The sequence below is a fragment of the Gigantopelta aegis genome, chromosome 14 (genome assembly GCF_016097555.1).
Source record: "Gigantopelta aegis isolate Gae_Host chromosome 14, Gae_host_genome, whole genome shotgun sequence".
NCBI lineage: Eukaryota > Metazoa > Mollusca > Gastropoda > Neomphalida > Peltospiridae > Gigantopelta > Gigantopelta aegis.
In genome coordinates, this window is record NC_054712.1 from 30,632,175 (window position 1) to 30,647,708 (window position 15,534).

General features: G+C 35.2%; 1 protein-coding gene across 1 annotated transcript in view; it reads left to right on the forward strand.

Moving 5' to 3' along the window:
* Positions 1-15,534, forward strand: part of LOC121388617 (short transient receptor potential channel 4-associated protein-like) — a 45,989-nt gene that overhangs the window by 6,323 nt on the left and 24,132 nt on the right. Inside the window, exons 4-14 of the mRNA XM_041520028.1 lie at positions 1,398-1,458; positions 1,918-2,000; positions 3,953-4,112; positions 6,088-6,198; positions 6,552-6,614; positions 8,137-8,199; positions 10,200-10,322; positions 11,777-11,910; positions 13,996-14,075; positions 14,482-14,542; positions 14,697-14,755. Coding sequence (XP_041375962.1) covers positions 1,398-1,458; positions 1,918-2,000; positions 3,953-4,112; positions 6,088-6,198; positions 6,552-6,614; positions 8,137-8,199; positions 10,200-10,322; positions 11,777-11,910; positions 13,996-14,075; positions 14,482-14,542; positions 14,697-14,755 — 998 coding nt within the window. The remainder of the gene's footprint in view (positions 1-1,397; positions 1,459-1,917; positions 2,001-3,952; positions 4,113-6,087; positions 6,199-6,551; positions 6,615-8,136; positions 8,200-10,199; positions 10,323-11,776; positions 11,911-13,995; positions 14,076-14,481; positions 14,543-14,696; positions 14,756-15,534) is intronic.

Here is a 15,534-nt window from a genome sequence, read left to right on the forward strand (position 1 = left end):
ATTGAGATATTGTTGAAAACTGCATTTTGTAGGTATCTTTTGATAGGAAAGCTATTAATAGTGAACAAAATATGTTCCAGTGTTATTGTTTCTGTTATTAATACACAAATAAGGGAATTCCCGTAGAATGTTACATTCGTTTTTTTCCGTCAAATCTCCGATTCATTATATTGATTTATATACGGTTTTATAAATTTTAATTTTCTGAAATGTGGATAAAACGTCATTTTAACTAATTACCTGTACGCTTTGATGTTAAACACTATTATTCTTTTAGTTTTTTGTCTTACTCATTGTAGACCGTCAATAAAATATAAATAAACACAAAGAACGCGTCTTTTACATGTTTATTGCAAACAAAACACTGGCATCTATTGCAGTCCGAAAATAGGTAGAAAGCGACAACTTGCTCCGAGCATTCTATTTCTAACAGTGAGGCTTATTAGGATAAAGTTTATTAACAAATATAGCACAAACAATTTATAATTGCTGACCAAGTGTATTTGAAATAATATTTATATACAATTTATACCAGTAACATTAAAGATAGTTGAATAATATTTGTAGAACGGTGGAACGCATGTGTACATTTTCTACTTGCACCCCCACATTCCAGAAATGAACTGGGCCGTGCGACCTAACCTACATTAAACGAAAGCTTTCTGAGGTAAAATAAAACTTTAGATATTATTTTGGGTGAAACACATTTTATATAATAATCTAATATTTTATCATTAAAATCTTTAACTGTGTATTCTAATTTTGAGTATTAGATCGATATTCGCTTGTTTCCGAAAATAGAGTGAAAACCAGCCACGTGCTCAAATTTGGTACGAACCGGAACACTAAACAAAATCGGTTGAAAGTTATAAACAAAAAATTATACGGTAAAAGAAAGTCTTTAGCCAAATTTTTCATTAACATGGAAATTCTTTCGTCGCCAACTTAAGGTATTTTCGATCCAGGGTGAGCCCTGTTTGAGGCTGTACAACATTATTTCTAATAGAGATAGCACTGAACATTGTATAAACTACAACAGCAATGTCACGAGACATGCTTAGGTTTAGCTTTTAAAAATATTTTTGGGTATTTTGTGTCCTGCTAAACTTAAACAAAAATATTACAACTACAACTAAACTAAGCAATTGTTAATTTACTTCCAGTGTGATTACCGGTACCAATTGTCGCTAAACAAAAGATGAAGAAAACAAATTCTGTCATATTCTGCATTTGCAAATAGGTTGCAGTGAAAGGAATCAGCAAAAATTTTCACCAGTCTGCTGCCAGACTAGTACCTCTAAAAATCTACTTGTCTACGCTTTTGAATGCCGAGTATAAAAAAAACAAAAAAAACAACAAAATTGGATTGTGTTAAATATTGTTATTTTTTATTTTAGATTCTCCTGAGATTGTTGACATTTGGCTCTCTCTTTCCACATACAACACGACCAAACAAAGGTATGCTGGCTCATTGTTAACATGCAAATTTAGTTTTATTGATTGTATGATGATGGAATGTAAAAAAAAAGAAGGAAATTTAAGTCTATTACACCTTGTCATCACTATTTGCATCATCGCAGGACCATACAGGCCTTTGAAAATTCTGAGAATGATTGTTTTGTTTGTCTGCATAAGTTTAGTAAATATTGAGTAACTGGATTTGCTGTATTTAAGCCTGTAATGTTTTGGCATTATTTATAAATGGTTTATGTATATTTTTAATTCTCAGAGGTCTGCTGTAACTACAGTATTTTTAGCCTATTAATAGTTCATACTAGATTTGTGATTTAAAAACAGTTCATGTGTACAAATTTGAATTGCGAGAATGAATATAATGGGCCTGCATTTTTTTCAAATGTTTTAGGATGTATTTATATTTTAAATTTACTTTCACATGTTTGCTTATTCTGTTTTTAGTGATTTGGGAGTCAGAATCAATGCTGAGAGTAAAGAGTGTGGTTCTTGAGATTTTGACTAAAATTACCACCACAAGTAATTTTGTAAGTATTTTCTTCTTAGTGACAGAGCTCACTTGCTGAACCAGTTACGTTTTCTCTCATTCTAATCTACTCTCATTCTAATCTACTCTACATCAATCGGTTTTTACTGTTCACGACAGTCTAATTCAATGACACAAATTACTATGCAGTTTCTTGCCCACATTGCTGGATTCAATTTGAAACTTCTCTGAAACATCAAGTTTTGTCTAAATGATACGACTCTATATATTATTATAGTTTTGTCAGAATTCACTATTTCATCCCAGCAGTCCAGGTTTTGTACCAACCCAGCAATCTGGATTTTATACTTAACCAGTAGTCCAGTTTTTATGCCATCCACCATTTCGGCAATGCCCCCGTACTCCTAGGAGTCTTGACTGCCTTGCATTATTGTTTATAAGAATTGTTCATAACTTTTTTGAATTTATCAGTGTATAACCATCACAAATTGTATAAAATTGCAGTGTTTGTGATGGTTGTATTTCAATAAACGTATTTAAAAATGACGAGCAATTTTTATATACAGTAGAATCTCATTGGCTCGAACACTGTCGGTGCATCAAAGTCTGTTCCACCCATCGGGTAGTTCGAACCATGCATTTGGCTGTTGTCGGGTGCTTCTGTGACAAAAACCAATCGGAACACCTCGCATATTTCCGTAAAACTGGCTTGGACGAGATGGTCCGATTGACTCATGAGTAACGAAGTCGCCGTCAAATCTTGGATGAGCTATATATTTGTAACTATTACTTATCACCGTTAAATAAACAAATAAACACACTGGTAGTCTGTATTTATAAATATTTATTAATTTTAGAAATCGTTCTTTGTTATGCTGTTGTAGAATCTTTCGCGACATATTGACAATGTTGAGAAAAATTGAAAGTGCATGAAGCACAGGCGGAGGCCCTCTACTTGTTATTGTTGCAATAACTACATTACATTGATCTCGTGTATTTACAGTTAAAAACAAAATATACCGACGCTCATGCATAGAGTAGCGATTAAAATAAACCGGCGAGGCCTGTCTAGGCTCACCAATTGATTGGTGTTACATGCAAGGTTCATTCAGCTAACGATTATCGTAGTACAATTGTCTGTACTAGAAAGACAATTACTGATAGGTGCTAAATAAACAACATAAGCCGGCATATGATCAAGGATTAATTCGTTCCACTTCCGAATTTATAATAACTTACTTTGTGACTGACGTGAAAGGGTCGAACATTTTTTACATAAATAGAATAATTTTTTTCTTCGAATAGACTTAGTCGTTGGAGCTAAATATGTTTAATTTTACAGTTCAGACCAATAAACTGTTTCGAGAGAAAGCTTCTGTTCGACCCCAGGGGTATTCGACCGATCAGCACCAAAATAAAAGGGTTTCAATACAGAAACAAATCGGGACATTGTTCTTGGTTCGAGAATACCGGTAGGTTCGACCGTTGGGTGTTCGAGCCAATGAGATTCTACTGTAATTACAAACATAGGAATGTGTGCAGAGGGTGGCTTTCGGCAGTGGAACCCTCCCCTTAAGCAAATTTTTAAAATACTTTTTCCAGGGAAGCATGTGTAAATCCAAATAACTTTCCTAGCCACAGTTTAGCCCCCACCGTCTTCTAAAATGTATGCACAAGTGCCTGAACACCATATTTAGTTAAAATACACATGTATTCTAGCGTCCTTTCCATGATTACCGGCGTCATAGTTAGGCCATCGGTCTACAGGCTGGCCATGGTTTGTGCTATCCTGCCTGTGGAAAGAGCAAATAAAAGATCCCTTGCTGCTAATCGGAAGAGTAGCCCATGTAGTGGCGACAGGGGGTTTCCTCTCAAAATCTGTGTGGTCCTTAACCATGTCTCTGACGCCATATAACCGTAAATAAAATGTGCTGAGTGCGTCGTTAAATAAAACACTTCTTTCTTCTTTTTTATTCATGTTTTATATTTCAGTATATTGCAGAGAAGGTATCACATGAACTGTTGACTAATGATGACATCATTAACTACATCTTCACACTGCTGGCACACAAGAAGACATTTATCAATGCGTGTCAGTTGATAGAAGACATGTTACAGTCACGTAGAGAAGTCCTAGACTTGCACAGAATCAGTGAGTAAACTTTCAGAGCGGATGGTTTTCCATGATTAAAGAAAAACTGAAGGAATCCTGCCTGGACTTCAATGAAGCAATTCTCAATTTATTAAATTTTCTTACTTTTAATATTTTATTTTTCGTTCCACTACCGGTCCAACCAGAGGGGACTATAGGTTTCATCTCCGTCTGTCTGTCCATCTTCCCCATATAAAGTTTTCCAGATGGTTTTTTTTTTTATAAGGCCTATCTATGATGAGTCGTATTATGGGTATGGCGTTGTCCATCTGTACATACATATGTGCGTCTGTCTGTTATTTTACTATTTCTTGTCCATACCATATTTTGCATACAGGATCAGGAAACCTCACATGTTAGAATAACATGGACTTGTGGTGTGTTGCATACTATTACTAGGTCACTGTGACCTACTTTTCACGGTCTACTGCACATAACAGTAAATACTCGTACGGACCATATCTTGCATACAGACCATCATGTAGGAGCAACTTGTGATGGCAGTGTCTTGCGTATAATTACTAGGTCTCTAATCAAATAATTTGTCTATATTCTGAACATCATATTGTTTTCCATCAGACTCACAATGGGCGTATCATGTGCGTAAAGTGGTTTATATCGTTTCTATACAGGTAATAAATAGAATAACGAACTTGGCACCAGTTATTATCAAATTTATGTTCTTCGTGAAATAATTTTCATTTGTCACTCGCTAAGGCTCGTGACAAGTGAAAATTATTTTACTCGGGACATAAATTTGATAATAACTGGTAACTTGTTTATTATCTTCTGTATCATGTACTAATACAGATCAAGTTTGACTTTCTTTACCCATTTTTGACGGGAGTTATGACTCGTGAACTTCGGACTTTTGTTTTGAACTGCCTGAAGATATTGAGATGAAATTTTGTATATAGCTTTATCACATACTTATGATCAAATTTAACTTTAATGGTGATTTATCCACTTTTCACAGAGGGCCTATGAATTTAGGAGATAAGAAAAATTGTTGGATCCAGTAGGAGACATGTATTACTTCAGCAGTACTCTCATAATGCTTGTTATTTTTGCATTTGTATAAATATTTGGAAACAATGAACATGATGAATTACCGTGATATAACCAGGCAAGCTAGGTCAGACTCTAACATTGCCTCTATTGACCAATCATATTCGGGCTCAAAATGGGAAGCAAACCATGGCCTGCTGTTAATTTTTGTTTAAGATGATAGGTCAAAAGAGATGTCCTGCTAACAAAAAAAATATGGTCTGCTCGGGGAAAAAAACCCTGATTAGCACAGGGTGAGGTGAGGATTTGGTACAGTGTAAAAAATTATGACCTCTGACATGGATTTAGAGTGTTGTGGAGTTAAAATATAACAGAATTATGAGCTAAGTAGCAGGGGAGATGGTCTTACAAACAACTGACTATTGAACAAAATGCACTGCAGGTTTTTGTTTTTGTTGTGGTGTGTTAGCAGGTGAATTTCTATTTTACCTGCTCGGTCTAAAAACATAGACTGCTTTTCGCAGGCTACTATTTCGAATCCTGCATATAATGCCAATTAGTTTATTTATTTTTACTTGTTAGTTTGAAACGGAAAATTAATCTCTAATCTTTGTTACACACACAGTTCCATAATCGTGTTTGAGATTCTGCGCCAGTAGCCTGAATAGGTTGGTTCTGTTGACCGCAATTGGATCGTTACTTTGAGTACGCTTTTTTGTATTTTGTATTTGTGGTAATAAAACTTAGTTCTGGTTACCGTTTCGCCAAAAGATGTCTTGTGTTATTTTAGATAGGTATTTGTGTAAAACTTAACCAACTAATGCTTTGTACTTAGTGAAGGTGTACATCCCACCCAGTTACTGTTAAAAAAAAAATGATTATTTGCAGACAGGTAGTAGAGTTAAATAAAAACTTCATTGTTACTATGTATACAAATAGCTTTATATGTCAATGTTTCTGTTCACAGCGAACATGCGTGGTCTTATTAGTTGTCTGGACGATATGCAGCTTGCCAACTTTTGTCGGATTCTTGCTGTCGTCATTTCCGATCTGGACATTTATGAAAACAAATCATCCCGTGAGTTTATTTTCTAAATCTTTGTACATATGTTGTGTTTAGTGTCAAAATTATTTTTGAAATTCAGTGTGGAAGCAGCATTTCACTCATTGCTAATCATTCCTTTGATTCTTGATGGTAGAAGAGTTAGCTGAGTGACTGAGTTCAAATTTTACCATGGCACCGATGACAAGTGCTGTGATTGTCCTCCATACTGGCAACCAGTTTGGCAATTTTCTCTAATTTTTGTTATTAAACCAAAGGTAAGACTTTGCATACCCCTAAAATTAAAATTTGACTCCAGGAGTAATTGTTGTACTTGATAAAGCAGTTGAATGTTTTTGTTGATTTTATTACTGAAATATTTTTTGCAGTGTTTGCTCAGAACAAGCAGAAAAGAAGTCGAGGCTTTGTCAATTTACGCGACATCAATCAGGGTAAGGAGGGTTACAAGTAAATGTAGTATACAAAGACCAATATGTTAGGCAATTTGGTATATGCTTTAATAAACAGTTGGGACTTCAGGGCGCAAACCAGCGCTTTATATTTACTCGCCAACTTGCTAATGAATGAAAAAACACGCTAGCCAACCCAAGATTGTTACTTGCCAGACAACATATCAAGTACATGTATTAGTTCTTTTTCTTTTATTATTTTTATTATATATATATATGTATATATGAAATAAATTTTTTTTAAAGAACTTTAAAACACCAACCTGTGTTTTATTTTACTCAAGGGTATGTTCATGATTCGCCAACACGGCACGAAACGTGGAAGTGTATGTTTACAGTTCTGATTGTCAATATATGTGTTGTCTGATACAGTAAACTAAAATTTGTTACAGTGACAGCTTGATTCAGACAAAATAATCTACACTCCTTTTGGCGAGTGTTTTGCAAATTTAAATCACCATAACAGAATTTCACTCGCATTGGCGAGTGTTTTAATCGTAGTATTGCGCCCTGGACTTTCGAAGTGAAATCAGACACTAGATTGAATAGATGCGTTATTTGTCAGTGTAAGGAATAGGAGACTTTCAGTACAAAATGACATGAGCAACTGTCCATGTGTGTTGTTTGTTTCTTCATCTAAATCAAACATGTTGTGTATCTTTGTTGGTGATACTTTTTCTTGCCAGTTTTAGTATTTGTAATGCAACTGGACTGATGAGTAATAGTGACACACAGTAATGAATGTTTTGTTTGATATCCATCAACGTAGCACAAAGATGGATCACTCACCTGATGTGAGATGGGTAGTAGAATTGATGAACCTTTCTGTCCCAACCAGTACCCCATGACTGGTACATCAAAGGTTGAGATGTGGTATGTGCTGTCATGTATACAGGAAAGTAGGGCCAGCTCTGGGTGAGCAAAATATTTCGCCAAATTGTCTATTAAACTTCAAAATTGCAGAAATCAAGTTATTTTCTTTAAAATGTCAATTATTACATGAAATTATTTTGCCAAATTAAAATAAAATTCGCCAACTGCTTTCAAATTTTGCAATTGGCAAATTTGGCGAATGCCAGAGCTAGCCCTGGGAAAGAACATAAAAAGACCCTGTGCTGCTTTTAGAACCCTACCAGTCCAAATAAAGGAGACCATATGTTTCATCTCCGTCTGTCCGTCTGTCCATCTGTCCCACAAATTGTTTTCCGAAAAAAAATCATCACAATTCTTCAAGAAATCAAAATTTTGTATATACATTGTAGCTTACGGATCAAGTTTGATTTTCATGGTGATTTACCCATTTAAAAAAAAAAGTTATGGCGCTTGAACTTAGGTAATGGGACATGTATTGCTTTAGCAGCATTCTCAGAATGTTTTTCAACAAGGTGTTTAAATAATTTTAAGTTGGACACAAGTAGCCATAGGTTAGCATGTACTGATATTTTGTAATAGTCCACTTGTTTGTTTTATACATATTCACATTTGTTCGCTTACTTCATTTCAGAATTGTTGCTGGGCATTCCCGAGCTGCTTCCCAGATTGATCAAGTTTGCTATTTCTAAAGAGTGTGAGTAGAGTGTTGAGTGAAAAAACATTTACCCGGTATTCATAAAGTTAAAAATCCTGATGGTTAAGGGAGAATAACTGTTGACACTAGATCACTAAGGGGTTGTTTACAATTATGAAAAATGTTTCTGCGTGTACAACCCATACTTAAAACAAAAAAAAAACACAATTATTCCCCTTACCCCATCCTTTTTTTTTCAATACCCTATTCCCACCCTAACCTGACTACTGCAGGTGAGATATCTTGCCCGACGTCGACATACTGTACACTGTATACAGTGCATTCCCCAATTAATATTTCCCGCAGTTTTGTTGTCGAGATGTAACCCAGTGGTAAAGCGCTTGGTTTGGGATCGATCCCTGTCAGTGGGCCCATTGGGCTATTTCTCACTCCAGCCAGTGCACCACGACTGGTATATCAAAGACCATGGTATGCATTCATTCATTCATTCAGTTATTCAGTCAGTCACTTAATACATTAAAAAACATTTTACAATTTTTAAATATTTTTAAATTGAATCAAATTTAATCATTAATTTTTCTTCAAATTTCTTTTATAAAAGTGGGCAGATTTAGCTCATTCGGTTGAGTGCTCGCTTGAGGTGCTTGCACCTTGGTGGATCCATTCAACTGACTGGGATTTTTTGTCTTGTTCTAGCCAGAGCACTACAACTGGTCAAAGGCTGTGGTATGTGCTTTCCTGTATGTGAGAAAGTGCATATCAGGGCTAAAAATTTGGCTATTTTTTTCACGAGAATCCATGTGGATCCCCATGGAAGCAGTCCATAGGAATCCTCCGATTCTAAAAATTTTCAGAGAACTTTATCAACAGTGTTAGTGTATAGAATTCTCTCGTATATGGATTAGTGTATATATACCAACCCTTACTATTTACTGGGAAGAAAACCAATTTGTCAGTAACAGTGTATCCAAGGTTAAAGCAAAAAAACGCCCAAACAAAAATGTTTTTTTACTCAGTTTTTTAGTTGTTGGTTTCATTTTTATTTACAGTCAGTTTTTTAGGTGTCTTACCAGCCCCAAGTTTAGCCAGCAAACATTTGGCTAACGTTAGCGAACTAATTAATTGGTTCCCAACGTGGCCATTTGGTTTACTGTGAAGTGCATAAACCAGTCTAGCGGATGTTTTTCAGCTCCGTCAGACTGAATGCAGCCCAGATTACTTTTGAAGATTGCTTATTGATAAACAGCACATGGGATACTTTTGCCGATGTATTTTGCGCATTGGTTCAATGTTTGTATGGATATTACTGAAGTACATGTCCGCCAACGACAAACAGATTTATTGATTAAACAGAGCAGGTAATTCAAGGTTAGGAACATAATATCAGCAAACTAACATAGAAATGTTTGATGTATTACTAAAAGTGGCACACTACTGTCTATTGTTATTATGTAAGAACTGAACAAACATGTTCATAGAAATGGACCAACCACCGCTTGGCTCCAGGCCAGACTTCTCGATACGCCTGTGTTTCGAACATGCACAGATTCGAATGTATGCTACGCTTTTGAAGCCAGTTTAAACTGAAGCCTGATAACCAGACTTTTTTAATGTTTTACTCACTGATTATTCAATTTAATAAATTTGTGGAAATATTTCACACGATTCCAAATAGATTTGGATGTTTTATGATTGCGCGAATCGGATTCGAAGATTAGCGCACATGTTTAGCCCTGCATATAAAAGATCCCTTGCTGCATTAGAAAAAATGTAGCAGGTTTGTCTGAAGGACTATATGTCAGAATTATCAAATATTTGACATCCAATCGCCGATGATTAATTAATCAATGTGCTCTATTGGTGGTGTTAAACAAAACAAACTTAACTTTTATAAAAATCAGTTGAGGTCAGCCGAGGCATTTAATTGATGAGAATTGTTTATTTGTAGACCTGGCATGGTGAGTAAGTTGGATTGTTTTATTTGCAGATGCCACTCGCTATCCTGGCATAAGTGAGTTGAATTGTTGTTTTATTTGCAGACACCCCTCGCTATCCTGGCATGGTGAGTGAGTTGGATTGTTGGATGGAGTGGATTGACAACCAGATGGCTGATGAACTTTACGAGCCCCAGTCGGCCGACGACTTTGAGGAGTTTATGGGAGGTATGTGCTGTCTTGTTACTGTCCATTACTCTCATGTCTTCCCCCATAATTCAAGTCTTCGTTCAGCAAGGGGAGGGACGTAGCCCAGTTGTAAGTGTGGTCTCTCTAGGATCAATCCCTGTTAGTGGACCCATTGGGCTATTTCTTATTCCATTCAGTGTACGAAGACTGGTGTATATCAAAGGTCATGGTATGTACTATTCTGTCTGATGGATGATGCATATAAAAGATCCTTTGCTACTAATGGAAAAGTGTAGCATGTTTCCTTTCTAAGACTATCGGAATTACCAAATGTGTGACATAAAATAGTTGATGATTAATAAATCAATATGCTCTAGTGGTGTCGTTAAACAATAATCAGACTTTTTTATTCATCACTGCTGATGAAAAAGCTAGAGTAAAACTGATAATCATCTGCATTTGTTTTGACAAAAATGTATTTTAGTGGAAACAAACTTCTTACTGCTCAATGTTTCTACTGCTTTTCTGATTGCAACAACTGCAAGTGATCTATTTTTCCAGATAAATAATATTAGATAACTGTTTACCAATCTCTGCCTTACTTGAAGTAGGTTTTTGTTTTGTTTTTCCTTTAAAAAAAAAATATATTGTCCTACATTACAAATGATAGCAATATCAGGGTTATGGTCCCTGAATCATTGCTGTAGTTTGATTTTTAACACACATGTACACATGTACATACACATGTAGCTGGATGCTGTTGAATATGAACTGACACAAACCTGCGCACGATAACAGTTCGACAAAGTGGATACTTGAATAATCTATATACATAATTGGTTTAATCTGTAACTTGAAAAACAACCAAGCGTCGAGGAGAGAAGTGGAAGAGACATTGCGATCACCGGCCTCGGTGGCGTCGTGGCAGGCCATCGGTCTACAGGCTGGTAGGTACTGGGTTCGGATCCCAGTCGAGGCATGGGATTTTTAATCGAGATACCAACTCCAAACCCTGAGTGAGTGCTCCGCAAGGCTCAATGGGTAGGTGTAAACCACTTGCACCGACCAGTGATCCATAACTGGTTCAACAAAGGCCATGGTTTGTGCTATCCTGCCTGTGGGAAGCGCAAATAAAAGATCCCTTGCTGCCTGTCGTAAAAAGAGTAGCCTATGTGGCGACAGCGGGTTTCCTCTAAAAACAGTGTCAGAATGACCATATGTTTGACGTCCAATAGCCGATGATAAGATAAAAAATCAATGTGCTCTAGCGGCGTCGTTAAATAAAACAAACTTTACTTTTTTACATTGCGATCAGCAAGTGTAGTATATTTCTTATTCTGGATTTCTGCCATCTGTAAGCAGACCATTCAATGAAGCAACTGAACTAGCATGTCTCAGAATTATTTTATATGTGTAAACTATACTGTAATTTTGTTAATCAGATCACTGATTGTTTTTTGTAGAGGCGTGGTAAAGAAAAGTTTAAATTTCAGGTATATCCGAGCCTGTTTCTGAAGGTGGTCCGATGATTCAGCAACAAGGTTTGAAAATAACCGAGCAGCTCGTACAGAGGGTGGAGGTCGTTTATGTTCTTGGCTTGTTCCTGCTTGGAAAACACAGAAAAAAGGTAAATCACTTCATGGATTTAATGATTTAATTATAGGACCATATTGCAACATAGGTATTTGTCAAAAGTGTAAACTACCATTACCATTTAACTTGGACTGGAATAAAATTACATCAGTAGGTATATTCATTTCAGGGATGGGACATAGATTACTGGTGTCCATATATTCATTAGTGAAAGGAAATTGAAATGATCGCGGAGGTGGGGTTTTTTTTCTCCATAAGATCATCATGGTGGTTTAAAAAAAATTCTTCCCAACTGTGTGTTTCTGCCAGAGGGTAAAACAGATATGGCACCATACCCAAATTTTGTGCAGATTTGGTTTAAGTTACACTTTTGACAAAATTAATTACTCTTATCATTATTGTATGCTTTTCTTAACCATAACCCTAAATCTAACCCATTTTCTTTCTGGAGGAGGCCGCCCATACACCCTTTGACTGTGGTTACATTCAATTCCATAGCACCATACCCAAAAATTTCTTTCTGGCAGAAACACTGCAAATGGGTATCGGGCTCCAACAATGTACTTATTTGGTGACTTTATTGATGACAGTAATTTTCGCATTTTAAAAAATTCTATTGGCGAATTTATCACAGAGGTGAGTCCCTTTTTTTAATGGTTACAATTTTTATGGTCCCAGTGAAGAAATTCATGGGGTCGGTGTGGGGTCTGTCCAGCCCCTAGGGGAAACTGTTAAAGAAATATTATTTTCCTAGATCCAGTGGTTTTCTGTTTCTAAAAAAAACTATTTTCCGCTTCATGTTTTTGTAAATTCCGTTTCATTTCTGCTTCAGAATACAATATGTAATTAACAATTTAACTAACACAAGTTGTGACGAATTAAAAGAGAACATTTATTCATGATTGTTCTGGGTTCACAAACCGTAAACCTATATTTTTATCACCACTTTAAACTGATTTCTGCATGCCACAGTGGAAATAATTAATTTTTTTACGTTCAGCCAGTTGTTTTTTGCTAAACGTTTGCAAACTATTTTGACTGATTCTCAAAGTCGTCATTTAGTTTAATGTGTATCATAAAAATCAGTCTCCCAAAACAAGGTTAGCAACAAACGGATGCCTGAACTTACTTCCTGGCAAAAAACTGTTACGTCTGTGCAGGTGCAACAGACTAGCAATAAACTGGGTAAATAAGACATTACGCTTGTGCCAGCAGTACTGTACAGTGACTAATTGTAATTTTTACAGCTTGTAACAATAGTAAAACGGCAATGGGTTTTTTTAACTTCGCTGAAAATTTTAAATTCTGTTTCCAAATGTAAATTCTGTTTCACAATGAAAATTGTGTGAATTCCATCAGTTTTCGGCAGTCACAGAAAATCACTGGGTCTACTTTCCTTAACCTTTAGACTATTGGATTAATTTTTAACAAAAACCACGTTGAGTGGGAACAAGTTTATAATTTTTACTTACATTATTCACTTAAATATTTTATAAATACATGAAACAAAGTTCATATATGAATCGGGTAAGTATTATTTTCGTGGGTTTTTGTAAAAAAAAAAAAAAAAATTAGATGAGCTAATGGTGATTACAATTAGGCAAAAAATCGAAACAGTTGCGTTTACTTACGGGCTTTTTTGGCCAGCTGTCCAGTATTTATGTCCATTATTCCCGATAACAGTGGTTTTCTGACCAGAATTTTTTTTTAAACCCGAACTGCGATTCATATTGCAATATTTGGTGATTTTCGTTGTTGGTAAAACGATAAAATTTATTATGAAATTAGCAGTCACAATCGGCTATCGATCCCTGAAAATTACAGCGATGTACCGCCATTGTTGTCAAGTGAAAATACTTGCCGAAAACCACTTTTTGAACTCAAAATTTCAATGTGTTTTCAGTTGAAAAATCAAAACAAAAGCCACCATTTTAAAAAAACCCACTTTTTTTCTTTTATTATATTTCCGTTTCCGGTGAGTTTTGTGTGCAAAACGGTGGGAAATATGAACTGGGGAATGCACTGTATACAGTATACAGTATGTCGACTAACGTGACGTCGGGCGAGATATCTCGCCTGCAGTACTCAGAATGTTAACAATGTTTTGTTTGTGTTTTAGGTTCAGAGAAAGTTAGCTGATTTGAAGTTGGCTCCCGGTCTCAGTGAGCTGTTTGACCAGTTTATATGGAAATGTCAAGTGTGAGTTAAATTAATGTGTTGTTAGAACAAAGGTTATTTGTTACACTAAACAGAGATCAGGCAACAAGTAGCCATCACTACTTAAACACATTTAGTCACAATGAGTACTATGAACAATGTTTGAGATTTTGTGTATGATTCGAAACTGTCCATTGTCATTTCATCATTCTTGAAAAAACATTTATAATGTACAATATAGAGCAAAATAATTTGTATATTTTGTTTCTCAGTAACTGAAGGAATTACATTTAAAAATTCTTTTTACCATAAATACGAGAGAAATTGTGGGTTTTATTTTTTAAAGTGAACAGATTTTATGTTCTATGTTTAAAAAATATTACTCCTGATTCCATAATAGTGATGTGACCTTTTAAAATTATTATTCATAAGTATCTTTGTTTTACAGTAACCGGTATCACAACAGACACAGATTGCGAGGTCACAATGCTGCCTGTGAATGTAGTCCTGTAAGTTTTCTAGTTCAACTGTACTCTTTGTGTTTTAAACATTTGCTGTTAGCAAATTGCTTCATACAGTTTTCATTACGGATTGTAATTTTAATGTTCTTGCAATATAATGCATATCTAGAAAATAATTAGCACTCTTCTTTTTTTTCTTCAGGAAGTTGCCTTGAAAATTCAGTTCCTGCGTCTAGTGCATAGCTTCTGTGATCACTCAGAGTAAGTGTTCTGTAATCATTCTACCACGACCATTGTTCACGCTCATTTTCAACACATTCTGTATGGCAAGTCATATTCACCGTTGAAGCTGTGGTTCTCCAAATGTGAAGTTTAATGTATATAATTATTAAACTGCCAAAAGCAAATTTGAAAATGGAAAGATGAATAAATGAATATTTGTACCACGACTATTGTTCACATTAATTTTCAACACATTTTCTCTATGGCAAGTCATGTTCACTGTTTAAGCTGTGGTTCTCCAAATGTGAAGTTTAATGTATATTATAATTAAACTGCCAAAAGCAAATTTGAAAATGGAAAGATGAATAAATGAATATTTTAACAACATCCCAGTACAAAAACACACATAGGTTATTGTTGCCAAACAAAGGCATCTTTTACCCTTGATATAATTTCACTGTTATGGGTGCTTACAGGGTTTTGGAAAATAACTGGCATTTATTGCTTTTTCCATTATCATTAGAAAGAACATTAAAAAGTTTTAATATTATTTTAATAAATATTTCAAGATATATGAAAAACAATGAAGTAATCCCCTAATGTGGGATTAAAAAAAATTATGTTCATTTTACTTCTATCTTCAACGAATGAATCGATCACTTTGATATCACCAGCTGATGTGTTTTTGTAAAGGCGGTGTAAATATTATTTGGCACCCAAGATAAATGATTTAGTGATAAACTCGACAACTTCCATTGTTTTTGTAAGCGGTGATATCCCCCAAAAAATTAAGTTTATAATATTTTATAAAGAATTGT